The sequence below is a fragment of the Oncorhynchus masou genome, chromosome 23 (genome assembly GCF_036934945.1).
Source record: "Oncorhynchus masou masou isolate Uvic2021 chromosome 23, UVic_Omas_1.1, whole genome shotgun sequence".
Classification (NCBI taxonomy): domain Eukaryota; kingdom Metazoa; phylum Chordata; class Actinopteri; order Salmoniformes; family Salmonidae; genus Oncorhynchus; species Oncorhynchus masou.
In genome coordinates this window covers 25,816,849-25,831,941 of record NC_088234.1, presented here as the reverse complement: position 1 = coordinate 25,831,941, position 15,093 = coordinate 25,816,849, and the positions used below count along the sequence as shown (strand labels likewise).

Here is a 15,093-nt window from a genome sequence, read left to right as displayed (position 1 = left end):
TTTCTTTCCCCCTACACTTTTCACACAAGCTCCAGTCCCTGGACAGGAGTGTGTACGGGCCATTGAAGAAAATGGTTAACTCTGCCAGTGATGCCTGGATGAGGATGAACCCCGAAAAGACCATGACCATATATGACATTCCAGGCATTGACAAAACAGCACTTCCAGGTGCCACAAGACCCACCAATATACAGGCTGGGTTCAGGTGCACCGGCATTTGGGCATACAACCCTGATATATTTCAGGAATGTGACTTTGCACCCTCACTTGTCACTAATCGTCCTGGTCTAGCTGACACACTGACCATGCCAGCTGCCTTCCAGGTCACCTCTTTAGCCACCTCTCAGGCCACTGTGCCCACTGCTATCCAGCCCACCTCTCCAGCTGCCTCCCAGGCCACCTCTCCAGCCACTTCTTAAATCATGTAATAATTAACTCATTAGCAATCTTGGGGCACCACGGAAAAAGTTGAATGAGTTACCATTTCCCAAATTAACTTAAGAATATATCATTATCATACCAGTCATCCATTCATTGTTATTATTACCTCATAGTCTCATTCTGAACGTTGTTGACTTCAAATCTGCACAAACCCTAGTCTAAATGATGATTCAGTGATACATAAATTGGCTTAATGATTTAATTACTAACATCACACAGAATTACATAAACACACACACACACAGGATAGATTATACATCGATAACTAACAAAATGCAATGAAAAGTCCCTAATGGACTAACCCGATATGACGGCTTGTTACACAATGAATGGGGTGGGGAAAGAGAGTGGAAGAGACAGAGAGGGAACCCATTGTACATACAGTGGGGCAAAAAAAGTATTTAGTCAGCCACCAATTGTGCAAGTTCTCCCACTTAAAAAGATGAGAGAGGCCTGTAATTTTCATCATAGGTACACTTCAACTATGACAGACAAAATGAGAAACAAAATCCAGAAAATCACATTGTAGGATTTTTAATGAATTTGCAAATGATGGTGGAAAATAAGTATTTGGTCAATAACAAAAGTTTATCTGAATACTTTGTTATATACCCTTTGTTGGCAATGACAGAGGTCAAACGTTTACTGTAAGTCTTCACAAGGTTTTCACACACTGTTGCTGGTATTTTGGCCCATTCCTCCATGCAGATCTCCTCTAGAGAAGTAATGTTTTGGGGCTCAGGTACCTTCACCATCCCAACCATGAAGCACGGGGCTGGCAGCATCATGTTGTGGGGGTGCTTTGCTGCAGGAGGGACTGGTGCACTTCACAAAATAGATGGCATCATGAGGAAGAACAATTATATGGATATATTGAAGAAACATCTCAAGACAATATGGCTTAAGGACAACAAAGTCAAGGTATTGGAGTGGCCATCACAAAGCCCTGACCTCAATCCTATAGAAAACTTGTGGGCAGAACTGAAAAAGCGTGTGCGAGCAAGGAGGCCTACCAACCTATAGTAGTGTCTTATTTTCCATTAATAAAAAGTAACACATTTTCTTCCACTTTGACTGATTATTTTGTGTCGATTGTTGACAAATAATGACAACTAAATCCGCTTTAATCTGACTTTGTAACAAGAAAATGTGGAAAAGGTCAAAGGGTGCGAATACTTTCTGAAGACACCGTGATGTTTCTCAAATTTTCTTGAACTCAATGGAGACCATTATTTGAGCTGAAGAAAGAGAAAATATACTCCAACTTTAGAATGAATGTTCACATCTCATATGTTGCCTGGCTGCAATTTTTTATCTTGCTACGTTAATAAATACACGCAGTGTTAATTTTGGCATGGTTACCTGCCTACATTACCCTCTGTAGTGTGCGTAGGTCCTAAGCCCATAGTAAATCAATAGAGATAACCTGCTAGCTACTACTGTTAGCTAGCCAGATAGCCACAAAGAATTGTTAGCTAGCTACCCACAAAGAATTTACATCTACCTTGATCACATTGGTTTTAGGTCATTTTTGCTTGTTATACTATCTGGTTAGCTATATTACTACGATTCACATATAGCAAGCTGATAGTTATGAAGTAAAACGTTTGCTTTGTGAATATCTTGTTTTGTCTCTTGACATTGTCCTGCCTAGAAAAAGCAAGGTTCAGTGTAAGTCAATAGGACTAACTGGCTAGCTAGCAAACCATGAAGAATTGACATCTAACATAGCATAACATTCGTTTTAGATCATTTTTGCCTGTTTATGAGCTAGATGGATAGTTAGATTACGATTCACATATATCTAGCTGATAATTATGAAGTTAAAGATTTGCTTTGTGTCTATCTTGTTTCGTCTCTATTGTTTCCATTGTCCTGGCTGGAAGAAGGTTCAGTGAATGGGGAGATGCAGCGTGATGTAACACAGTACGGGGAGTGCGATTGCTTCTCAAATCAAATGTTTTATGCCTTCTTCACATTCATCCTCACAAGAAAGTACTCAAGAGAACGTATGCATATTGAGAACCATCCTGTATGCCTCGAGGTTAAAAATGAAAAACAAATGTAGGCCTATTTTTTTTAGCAAGCTTTTGCATTTACAATTTGATTTCATGTGGCATGAACAAAAACACACATTCTCAGTCAAAAACTTAAGTCAGAACACAGCCTCTCTATCCTCTCATGTGTTTTCAGGTCCTCTGATCGGAAAAATTTCTTTCCACAATGAGAGCAATGGTATTTCTTCTCCTCCTCCTCCTCCTGTGGTTTTGTATGTATTCTTTCATGCCCTTTCAGGTTCCCTAACCGGGTAAATCTATTTCCACACTGAGAACATTGGAAAGGCTTTTCTCCTGTGTGTGTCCTCTCATGCTCCTTCAGACTCCCTATCCGGTTAAAACCCTTTCCACACTGGGAACATTGGAAAGGCCTTTCTCCTGTGTGTGTCCTCTCATGCCCCCTCAAGCTCCTTAAACGGGTAAAACTCTTTCCACACTGGGAGCATGGGAAAGGGCTTTCTCCTGTGTGTATTCTCTCATGCTCCTTCAGGCTCCCTAACTGGGTAAAACCCTTTCCACACTGGGAACATGGGAAAGGCTTTTCTCCTGTGTGTGTCCTTTGATGTGATGTCAGGTGTAGTAATCGGGTAAAACGCTTTCCACACTCGGAGCAGTGGTGAGGCTTCTCTCCCGTGTGTATTCTCTTATGGTCCTTTAGGCTTCCTAACCACCTAAAACTCTTTCCACAGTGGATACAGTGGTAAGGTGTATCTCCTGTGTGTATTCTCCTATGCATTTTCAGGCCCCTTAACTGAGTAAAACTCTTTCCACACTGGGAACAGTGGTGTCGTCTCGCTTGTTTGGACGTCTCTGCATCTGGTTCCCCTGAAGGACTCTCCCCGCTGTCAGAGTGAGAGTCTGGTCTCTCTTCTGCCAAAGAAAAACAAAGTATTTAGTTAAACAGAGACCTGAATGAAACCCACACATGATAAAACTGTCTTCCTATGAGGTTTAATCCAGAACTAGGTCCCTCAATCACCTGAAGTCAGTTTTCATAACATTTCATCAATTAAAAAAACTTGATGACCATAATAATAATAATAATGTAGAACTTCAAATGTAATCTTGCTCTGGAGTCATGTTTTTAGGTTGCCTAATAAATTGTTTGCAGTGCTATGTTGCAGACTGTATAGTGTATACCAAGACCTGGTATTAGAGTCTGGTTTATTAGGTTCGTTTTTAGGCTGAGCAGAGCACTAAAATAATAGATATGGGGACAACAGTATTTTGCTAAATCAATATCATTGGATGCATTTGATGGGTTGGAATAATTTGTGGAACGTTCCAACGGGAATCTGTTCCCAAAACCTCGTAAATAACAAGGTTGCCAACAAAGCATACAAAGTTGTATGGCGGCAGACTAAGATACCGGGTAAGAAGAGTGGAATTTAATTACGTTTTTCACTCACCACCATTATTTCCGAAAAATGTCTGTCCTCGCTCTGGGCTCCTATGGACAAACAATAATAAGCTACGTGGTGATTTGATGCTTATTCGGCAGCTAGTTAGCGAGGTGAATGTATCATGCTACTCTGTATGAGTTGTTTATTGACATCCTTGTACTTCAGAAGTTTTTGGAACAGATTTCTGTTGGAACGTTCCACCCGCATTTGATTCATGCATTTTGTTGGTGGCCCACTATTTGACGGTATTTACATCTTACAGTGTAGCTTTAACAATACAGTACAGAACAACATATTCAAGTGTAGCCTACAACGTCAGTGGAATGCTGCTATAAAACCACACATTAGTTCAACAACTTCAGACAGAATTTGTGCCCCTGTTTTTAATATAGTACTTACCGGTGTTAATCAGATCTCCAGTCTCATCCTCCTCTTTCAATGTGACAGTTATCTCCCCCTCCTCCTTCACTCCAAAAACGGTATCCTGTTCCTTCTCTTTCTCCTCTTCGTTCACGGTAACATCCTCCTCCTCTTTCACTCTGAACTCTCCTTCCTCTTCCTTCACAGGAATTTCTTTATTTTCTTTTTTCACTGGAACATCCTCTTCATCCTCCTCTTTTACGACAATGTCCAGCCCCAGAGCTTCTTTCTCCGTCCAGCAGACCCCCTCTTCTTTAGCAGATGGAGAGTATTTTAGTAAACTCATGCTCAGAGAGGTTGGCAAGTTAGTTAGCCTGAGCGACTAGGCTGTTTTAGCTACCCAGCTAGCTATAGCAACGTAAATATGAATTAAAAGGGGGGTAACTAGCTAACTTTAGGATGACAGAAGTGTTTTTAAAACACAGTGGCTAATATAGAACGAAATGATCTAAAGATCTCCAATGCTTCGGCTATGTTGGCTAGCAAGCTACCGTGGTGGCTGACTAGCTGCTGTTGTTGTTGAAGAAGCGTCCGGTTATCTAGATTGTACGTCACACTGGCAGCGTCGGCTGAAAGACGCATATTGCCTTCTGCGGACTGGAGTTGGTACTGCTGACTGAATTCGGTAACGCAGTTGAGGGAAACGTTTTAATTTTCCTTAATTTCATTAAATAATAGATTACCTCAGTATGAGTCATAATACCCATAGAGCCTAGCGGTCAAACAGGAAAATGGTTCCAATCGTTTTTCCACCATTCATATGGGATTTTAGAAACACTTAAAATAAGGGCTGTGTTTCATGTAGGCTTACCCTGGCTGAAGTTTTGATAACCGTGTACATTTTTCTAGGACAAGGTGATTTATAAAAATATTCTGCAGTATTTACCCCATCAAAATGAAATTAGCTGCTAATGTGGCTATAATAAATAACAGCAAATGCCATAAGGATCTGGCCGAGACCACCTAATCGAGGCAAAAGTAAAAATCTTGGGATGAACAAACTAAATGTAGTAATTAATGAATTGCCTACATTTCTTTAAATGGACAATAATCTCCACCCGGCACAGCCAGAAGAGGACTGGCAACCCCTCAGAGCCTGGTTCCTCTCTAGGTTTCTTCCAAGGTTCCTTTCTAGGGAGTTTTTCCTAGCCACCGTGCTTCTACATCTGCATTGCTTGATGTTTGGGGTTTTAGGCTGGGTTTCTGTATAGCACTTTGTGATATCGGCTGATGTAAAAAGGGCTTCATAAATACATTTGATTGATTGATTGTTAGATAGCATTTCTCCATTGCCAAGATAATCCATTCATCTGACAGGTGTGGCATATCAAGAAGCAGATTAAACAGAATGATCATTACACAGGTGCACCTTGTGATGGGGATAATAAACGGCCAATCTAAAATGTGCAATATTTTCACACTCAAAACAATGCCAAAGATGTTTCAAGTTTTGAGGGAGCGTGCAATTGACATGCTGACTGCAGGAATGTCCAACAGAGCTGTTGCCAAATAATTGATGTTAATTTCTCTACCATAAGCCACCTCCAACAATAGCTGCAACCCTGCCCAGTCATGTGAAATCCATAGATTAGGGCCTCATTTATTTTAATTGACTGATTTCCTTATATGAATTGCAACTCAGTAAAATCATGAAAATTTTGGGATGTTGCGTTTATATTTTTGTTCAGTATAAAAACAGTTGAAGTCAGAAGTTTACATACACCTTAGCCAAATACATTTAAACTCAGTTTTTCACAAGTCCTAACATTTAATCCTAATAAAAATGTTCTGTCTCAGGTCAGTTAGGATCGACACTTTATTTTAAGAATGTGAAATGTCAGAATAATAGTAGAGAGAATGATTTATTTCAACTTCTATTTCATCCATCACATTCCCGGTGGATCAGAAGTTCACATACACTCAATTAGTATTTGGTAGCATTGCCTTTAAATTATTTAACTTAGGTCAAATGTTTCAGGTAGCCTTCCACAATAAGTTAGGTGAATTTGGGCCCATTCCTCCTGACAGAGCTGAGTCAGGTTTGTAGGCCTCCTTGCTCGCACACACTTTTTCAGTTCTGTCCACAAGTTTTCTATAGGATTGAGGTCAGGGCTTTGTGATGGCCACTCCAATACCTGAACCTCGTTGTCCTTAAGCCATTTTGCCACAACTTTGGAAGAATGCTTGGGGTCGTTGTCCATTTGGCAGACCCATTTGCGACCAAGCTTTAACTTCCTGACTGATGTCTTGAGATTTTGCTTCCGTATATCCACATAATTTTCCTCCCTGATGATGCCATCTATTTTGTGAAGTGCACCAGTCCCTCCTGCTGCAAAGCATCCCCACAACATGATGATGCCACACCTATGCTTCAAGTATGGGATTATGTTCTTCAGCTTGCAAGCCTCCCCTTTTTCCTCCAAACATAACAATGGTCATTATGGCCAAACAGTTCTATTTTGTTTCTCCAAAATGTACAATCTTTGTCCCCATGTGCAGTTGCAAACCGTAGTGTGGCTTTTTTTATGGCGGTTTTGGAGCAGTGGTTTCTTCCTTGCTGAGAGGCCTTTCAAGTTATGTCGATATAGGACTTGTTTTTACTGTGGATATAGATACTTTTGTACCTGTTTCCTCCAGCATCTTCACAAGGTCCTTTGCTGTTGTTCTGGGATTGATTTGCACTTTTCACACCAAGGTACGTTCATTTTAAGGAGACAGAACGTGTCTCCCTCCTGAGCGGTATGACGGCTGCGTGGTCCCATGGTGTTTATACTTGCGTACTATTTTTTGTACAGATGAACATGGTACCTTCAGGCGTTTTGAAATTGCCCCCAAGGATGAACCAGACTTGTTGAAGTCTACAAAAAAAAATTCTGAGGTCTTGGCTGATTTCTTTTGATTTTCCCATGATGTCAAGCAAAGAGGCACTGAGTTTAAAGGTAGGCCTTGAAATACATCCATGGGTACACCTCCAATTTATTTTTTTACATTTATTTAACCAGGCAAGTCAGTTAAGACAACAAATTCTTATTTTCAAGGACAGTGGGTTAACTGCCTGTTCAGGGGCAGAACGACAGATTTGTACCTTGTCGGCTCGGGGGTTTGAACTTGCAACCTTCCGGTTACTAGTCCAATGCTCTAACCACTAGGCTACCATGCCGCTAATTGACTCAAATTATGTCAATTAGCCTATCAGAAGCTTCTAAAGCGATGACATTTTCTGGAACTTTCCAAGCTGTTTAAAGGCATAGGTAACTTAGTGTATTGTTGCAGACCAGGGTCAAAACGTTTACACAGATCAGACACGGACAGAGTAGGATTAGCTCAGTTTCAAATGTGTTTATTAAAATAATAGTCCAAAAGAAAAGGTCTCCCCCAAGAGACCCTCTCTGGGATATCGTCGTCTGTGCTCCGGGTCTTGCTGTATCCTGTGGGGATCAAAAACTGGACTCCCTCCTGTTACCTATGGTACCGTCCCCAACTATACGGGAGTCCTTTCCTGCCCCAGTCTCTGCCCGATGCGCTGCCCTTCTAGCAGCTTTGTGGGACTTGTACAGCTGGTGAGCAATCAGCCCTTGATTTCTCACCAATCCCCAATCAGCCCCAATTAGTCCTGGCCCTAGAGCCCGTCGAGACTTGGCACGTCCAGCAGATGGAGCCATCAACTCGGGATGTTTTCTCCGTATGTCACCAGGCCTCGACGAGTCTCCCCCTGGTGGCTGATCTGCTGTAAACCACAGCATGTAAACTTCTGACCCACTGGAATTGTGATACAATGAATTATAAATGAAATAATCTGCCTGTAAGCAATTGTTGGGAAAATGACTTGTGTCATGCACAAAGTATATGTCCTAACCGACTTGCCAAAACTAGTTTGTTAACAAGAAATTTGTGGACTGGTTGAAAAACAACTTTTAATGACTCCAACCTAAGTGTATGTAAACTTCTGACTTCAGCTGTATATAAACACACATGCCCTCTGCTGACTGGAGTAGGTAAGGAGCACTTTTTTTTTTTACAAAACATTTAGGGTTGTGGGTTCGATTTCCATGGGTGACCTACTGTAAATCGCTCTGGAAAAGTGTCTGCTAAATAACTAAAAGGTCAATCTAATGTAAATGTTTTTATTTTTTCATTTTTCAATATTAAATGGTGAAGTACAAAGAGAAGCATGTGTTGATTGATTAGTAAGAATTTCAAAACAAACTTTACATTAACTACTGCATTTAAGGCAATTTCTTATTCATGATTCAGATAAACAGATATATAAATATGCAACTAGGTCTCTAATGCTCCTACATGTAACACCATTCAAAAGTTTGGACACACCTACTCATTCAAGGGTTTTTCTTTATTTTTACTATTATCTACATTGTAGAATAATAGTAAAGACATCAAAACTATGAAATAACACATTTGGAATCATGTAGTAACCAAAAAATATTAAACAAATGTTTGATTCTTCAAAGTAGCCACCCTTTGCCTTGATGACAGTTTTGCACACTCTTGGCATTCTCTCAACCAGCTTCATGAGGTAGTCACCTGGAATGCATTTCAATGAACAGGTGTGCCTTGTTAAAAGTTAATATGTTTTTTTTTCCTTCTTAATGTGTTTGAGCCAATCAGTTGTGACATGGTAGGAGTGGTATACAGAAGATAGCTCTATTTGGTAAAATACCAAGTCTGTATTATGGCAAGAACAGCTCAAATAAGCAAAGAGAAACAACAGTCCATAATTACTTTAAAAACATGAAGGTTATTCAATCCGTAAAATTTCAAGAAGTTTGAATGTTTCTTTATGTGCAGTCGCAAAAACCATCAAGCACTATGAGGAAACTGGCTCACATGTGGACCGCCACAGGAAAATAAGACCCAGAGTTACCTCTGCTGCAGAGGATAGTTCATTAGAGTTACCAGCCTCAGAATTTGCAGCCCAAATAAATGCTTCACAGAGTTCAATTAACAGACACATCTCAACATCAACTGTTCAGAGGAGACTGCGTAAATCAGGCCTTCATGGTCGAATTGCTGCAAAGAAACCACTACTAAAGGACACCAATAAGAAGAGACATGCGTTGACCAAAAAACACGAGCAATGGATATTAGACCGGTGGAAATCTGTCCTTTGGTCTGATGAGTCCAAATTTGAGATACAATGTAGAAAATAGTATAAAATAAAGATAAACTCTTGAATGAGTAGGTGCGTCCAATCAAATTAATTTAGCTATATCCAAATCATATATCAAATCACATTCAAGACATTTCATGGTTGGAATCAAGAAATGCAAAATTCTATTTCTCTACAGTGCCCTCAGAATGTATTCATACCCCTTGATTTATTTCACATTTGGTTGTGTTACAGCCTGAATTCAAAATGGTTGAAATAAAAGAAAATCTCACTCATCTACACACAATACCCCATAATAATAAAGTGAAAACATGTTTAGAATTTTTTGCAAATGTATTAAAAATGAAATACAGAATATCTCCTTTACATAAGTATTCACACCTGAGCCAATACAGAAGAACCCTTGGCAGTGATTACAGCTGTGTCTTCCTGGGTACGTTTTTAAGAGCTTTCCACACCTTGAATTGTGCAACATTTGCTCATTATTCTTTTCACAATTCTTCAAGCTCTATCAAATTGGTAGTTGATCATTGCTAAGACAACCATTTTCAGGTATTGCCATAGATTTTCAAGCAGATTCAACACTGTTACTCAGCCACTCAGAAACATTCACTGCATTCTTGGTAAGCAACTCCAGATTTGGCCGTGTTTTAGGTTATTGTCTTGCTGAAAGGTGAATTCATCTCTCAGTGTCAGGTGAAAAGCAGACTGACCCAGATTTTTCTATAGGATTTTTTCTGTGCTTAGCTCCATTCCGTTTCTTTTTTATCCACAAAACTCCCCAGTCGTTAACAGTTCCAAGCATTCCCATAACATGATGCAGCCACTACAGTGCTTGAAAATATGGAGAGTGGTACTCACTAATGTGTTTTATTGGACTTGCTCCAAAGATAACACTTTGTATTCAGGACAAAAAGTTCATTGATTTGCAACATTTTTTGCAGTGTTATTTTAGAGCCTTGATAAAAACAGGATGCATGTTTTGGAACATTTGTCTTCTTCCTTTTCACTCTGTCATTTAGATTAGTATTGTGGAGTAACTACAACATTGTTGATCCATCCTCAGTTCTCTCCTATCACAGCCATTAAACTCTAACTGTTTTAAATTCACCATTGGCCCAATCCCTGAGCGGTTTCCTTTCTCTCCGGCAACTGAGTTAGGAAGGATGCCTGTATCTTTGTCTTGGCTGGGTGTATTGATACACCATCCAAAGTGTAATTAATAACTTCACCATGCTCAAAGGGATATTCAATGTCTGCTGTCTTTTTTTTTACCCATCTACCAATAATCAGGGACCTTACAGATAATTGTAATTGTACGTGTGGGTTAGAGAGATGAGGAAGTCATTCAAAAATCATGTTAAACATTATTTTACACAGAGAGAGTCTATGGAAAAGCTGATCTTATTGAGGCTTGCCATAACAAAGGGGTTGAATACTTATTGACATTTCAGCTTTTCATTTGTAAATAAGTTAAAAAATTCTAAAAATATAAATCCGCTTTGACATTATGGGGTATTGTGTGTATGCCAGTGACACAAAATCGAAATTGAATCAATCAATTTCTAATTCAGGCTGTAACACAATAAAATGTGGAAAATTTCAAGAGGTGTGAATCATTTCTGAAGGCACTATATTGTTAGGTTCTAATTATTAGAGTAAGAACTCAACAGACACTATGAAAGCTTAAACCAAGTGTATTCATCCCAAAGGGTCAAACAGCTGTGCAGACGATATATTCACACAAGCGCCGATATGTAACCCTTTCTCCTATGCAGTCTCCTCCTACACATCTGAACAGCCAATGCATCTCGGTTGCTAGACAGAACCTTAGTGAGATCTGTTCTTCCTCACTTCATCTGACCTGACCTCTGCCCCAAAGTGCTCACTCCTCCCCAACTCACAGCTGTCATGGTGACAGGTACCAGACTGTGTCTCTTCTCCTCCCAGTGGATCCCTCCCATAGGATCCCTGATGGCTAACAATTACATATCCTGACATAATGTAAACGTTATACATTATCCTCTCTCCCTCAGTGACATTTATAAGTATATTTCATATTCTCAGAACCCAACAATATATAACTTAATAGACTAGTGTACTGTCCAGGGAATGTACTTGTACATCAAGCTGCCTCAAGCTAAAAAAAATAGGAGATTAATTCTGGCTCAGACAAGCCAAGGCTTGTGAAAGGCTACTTACTTAGTGACTTACATAATAATTTACATTTGCAATATCCAAATAATATAATGAACAACATTGGAGGGTTTATACTTACTTGTATCCAATGAAATAAAATGACATTATCAAAATAAAATACACATTAAAATATTTAATCTGATTTTAGACATAGTTATGTCTCGAGGCCTATTTTTGAGTAAAACTTAATTGACACAATTTGATTTCATGTGGCATGAACAAAAACACAAATTCCCAGTCAAAAACATAAGTCAGAACACAGCCTCTCTATTCTCTCATGCGATTCCAGGTCCTCTAACTGGGAAAATGTCTTTCCGCAATGAGAGCAGTGGTATGTCTTCTCCTCCTGTGTATGTATTCTTTCGTGCTTATTCAGATGCCTTAAGCGGTTAAATACCTTTCCACACATGGAGCAGTGGTAGGTCTTATCACCTCCTGTGTGTGTCCTGTCATGCTTATTGAGGGCCCCTAACTGGGTAAAACTCTGACCACAAAGGGAGCATTGGTAGGGCTTTTCTCGTGTGTGTGTCTTCTCATGCTTTTTCAGACTACCTAACCACTTAAAACTCTTTTCACACTGGGAGCAGTGGTAGGGCTTTTCTCCTGTGTGTATTCTCTCATGCGTTTTCAAGCTCCCTAACTGGGTAAAACTCTTTCCACACTGGTAGCAGTGGTGTCGTCCTGCTGGTTTGGACGTCTTTGCGTCTGGTTCACCTGAAGGACTCTTCTCGCTGTCAGAGGGAGAGTCTCGTCTCTCTCCTGCCAAAGACAGAGTATTCAGTTAAACAGAGACCTGAATGAAACCCCCACATTATAAAAGTATCTTCCTATGAGTTTTCTTCTGGACAAGATCCCTCAAAAACCTGAGGCCAGTCTTCACAGCATTTCATAATTAAAAATAAACTTGGGGAGATTTCAAAAACAAATTATGAAGTGTTCCAAATCGAATCTTGCTCTAATGGATGACAATCCGTCAGTCAATGTTATTGGTTGCATTTGGTCGACTGTTAACAACGTTTTGTTGGTGGCCCACTACCTCTAAAGTAATAATAGAAATTACAATATTTTCAAAATTATCGTTTTTGTGTTCAGCCAAGCCTTTCCCTCGAAATGGCTATCCATATTTTGACCTAAGACTTACAACCTCACAGACTTCTGCTAATATGTTCAGTCTCCCCCAAAAAGCTTGTTCATTTCATGTAACATCCATAACGCTAAATTGGGAATCCATGTAACATCCATAAGGGGGAATCCATCTTTGAATTAAATTGGAAGGGGTGGGGGTAGCATCAAAAAGTGGATTTAATACTTTCTTGGGCACAACTTGGCGATGCAAACGATGATAAACTGTCTACCGATTATGGATACCATCCAACGCAGGACACTTACTGCCAAAACAGGTTGCGTACAGCAACGGGTTCGGGTGATATCTCACAAGCTGTCGCTATGGAATGACCTAGGACGGGACGCTACTGTTAAAATGACAGTACTTACTGTTCGCTGTATACATGATGGCGAGCTATGAAGGGCTACCCCTAAGGGTGAGATATTTAAGTTGTAATTTCGCACAAAACAATCCATTGTTAACATTTGTTGGTTGCCAACTTTAATGGTATACACATTTTACAGTGTGGCTTTCTTTACGACATTAAACTGCATAATCAAAAAGGCCCCTTTAAAACCATGCATTGATTCAACAACAGTGTGACCTAGCCTCTTTTAGAATCCAAGAGTGGAACTTGTATTGGCTCCTGTCATTAATACTCAGCATTTCTGAACCATCCCATTACATATCAGAATGTTGAATAAACTTTTTTTTTTTATTAAATTGACCTGTTGTCCACTGATTTTGTCTTTATGTCGGATGTAATCTTAAACAAAATATAGACAGGGAAGTGTTAACCCGAGTTTCAGTACGCTGGTCTGTATTTCGATTGTATTTCCGGTTTTGTATTTTTTAATACTGATGCAATTCGCACACAACAAACACTTGCACAACATGTAAACAATGGCGGTGCTTAACCACAGACCTAACTTTGTCTCACACAATCAGCTGGCAAGTTTCACAGGTATTTCCAGCTGATTGTGAGGGAACTTGCTTTGGTCAACAACATTCAAGGTTCAATTCAGCTATTGTTTACATATTGTGCATCACATGCAATGCATCAACGGATTGAAAATACACGTGACAGAACCTACCGACACCGCAAAAAGTCAGGTAAATAAAACTTTCCTGTGGATATTTTACCTCCACTTCCCACCGTCAAAATGCACCAATAGCACAGACAACGGTAAAGTGTTAACACAAGATAGAACAATTAGACATATTTGGTGTTAATGTCATTATATTCAACATTCTGACGTGTAGATATTTTTTGTGGTCGACTTCTCTCAAACTGAATATACATGGTAACAGTCTGACGTGAAGACAATTTGTGCCCCTCTTGTTAATTAAAATAATAACGTTACTCACCGTTGTTAATCTGATCTCCAGTCTCCTTTTCTTTCACTGTTACAGTTATCTCCTCCTTCACTCCAAAAACGGCACCCTCCACTTTTTCTTCCCCCTCTTCTTTCACAGTGACGACGTCCTCCTCTTTCACTCTGAACTCTTCCTTCACTGGAGCTCCTTCACCTTTAATTGCAACAGCATCACCCTCTACCTCTTTTTTTACTGTGACAGCCTCATCCTCCTCCTCCTCTTTTACGACAATGTTCAGCCAAAGACCCTCTTTCTCCGTCCAGCACACCCCCTCTTCTTTATCGGGGCAGGAGCTTAATGAGCTCATGGTTGGATGTTAGCTAGCTAGTTAGCACATTATTATCATCGACTAGCCTAGTGCTAGGCTGTTTTAGCTATCCAGCTAGCTAACTACCAGCAACGTAAATATGAAATGTAAATGGTAAACTAGCTTGACGACCAAAGTGTGTTCAAAACACAGTGGCGAATATACACTGAAGTCTATAGAGCTTGAATTTTTCGGCTATGTTGGCTAGCAAGCTACGGTGGTGGCTCACTGTTGTTGAAGAACCTCTTCTTCGATGAGGTTTAACGGCGGTTGATTTCCAATATATGTTGCATTACCGCCACCTACTGGAGTACAACTCCCTTATACATTGCTTGTACCATCTAACACTACACTCACAAAAAATAATAACACCCTACTCCACTATTTCAATATATTTAGTCCTACCTCATGCCAACAACCTGAAAGGACCACTTAACACACCCTGTAACTCTTCTGATGTCAAGTCTCGTACACCCACATACCTCAATGCAGCTGCCACCACAACCTCAATTTTCTATGACTTATGTTCCATCCCTGCAGTACAGTTGATAACCATTGTTATAAATGCAAGAAATCCAATCTTACTGAAACATATATCACTTATTGGCCTATCCCTCTGTACTGGTACAGATCTACTACTCACACCACTCCTCTCA

At 39.9% G+C, this 15,093-nt stretch overlaps 2 protein-coding genes across 3 annotated transcripts; both read right to left on the bottom strand.

Annotated features, from left to right (window-relative positions):
• Positions 1-626: 626 nt before the first annotated feature.
• LOC135510625 (zinc finger protein 239-like) lies at positions 627-4,879 on the bottom strand. The gene is made up of 2 exons (XM_064931688.1): positions 4,301-4,879; positions 627-3,368 (listed from the first exon to the last, which is right to left on the bottom strand). Exons 1-2 carry the CDS (start codon positions 4,605-4,607, stop codon positions 2,584-2,586), a joined length of 1,092 nt encoding a protein of 363 aa, XP_064787760.1. The 5' UTR covers positions 4,608-4,879; the 3' UTR covers positions 627-2,583.
• A 3,774-nt stretch (positions 4,880-8,653) lies between these two features.
• LOC135510626 (zinc finger protein 135-like) lies at positions 8,654-14,675 on the bottom strand. Of its 2 annotated transcripts, XM_064931690.1 has the most exons (3): positions 14,122-14,675; positions 13,143-13,183; positions 8,654-12,407 (listed from the first exon to the last, which is right to left on the bottom strand). In XM_064931690.1, exons 1-3 carry the CDS (start codon positions 14,435-14,437, stop codon positions 12,285-12,287), a joined length of 480 nt encoding a protein of 159 aa, XP_064787762.1. In that variant the 5' UTR covers positions 14,438-14,675; the 3' UTR covers positions 8,654-12,284. The 2 variants fall into 2 exon arrangements, with proteins under 2 accessions (XP_064787762.1, XP_064787761.1); XM_064931689.1 differs by lacking the exon at positions 13,143-13,183.
• Between the last annotated feature and the right edge of the window lie 418 nt (positions 14,676-15,093).

What these genes read in the sequence shown, in the direction of transcription:
- LOC135510625 (XM_064931688.1), bottom strand. Translation starts at nt 4,607, where the DNA reads ATGAGTTTACTAAAATACTCTCCATCTGCTAAAGAAGAGGGGGTCTGC. An exon ending in TGGAGATCTGATTAACACCG is followed by an intron (nt 3,369 to 4,300) that starts GTAAGTACTATA and finishes TTTCTTTGGCAG; the next exon opens with AAGAGAGACCAGACTCTCAC.
- LOC135510626 (XM_064931689.1), bottom strand. Translation starts at nt 14,437, where the DNA reads ATGAGCTCATTAAGCTCCTGCCCCGATAAAGAAGAGGGGGTGTGCTGG. An exon ending in TGGAGATCAGATTAACAACG is followed by an intron (nt 12,408 to 14,121) that starts GTGAGTAACGTT and finishes TGTCTTTGGCAG; the next exon opens with GAGAGAGACGAGACTCTCCC.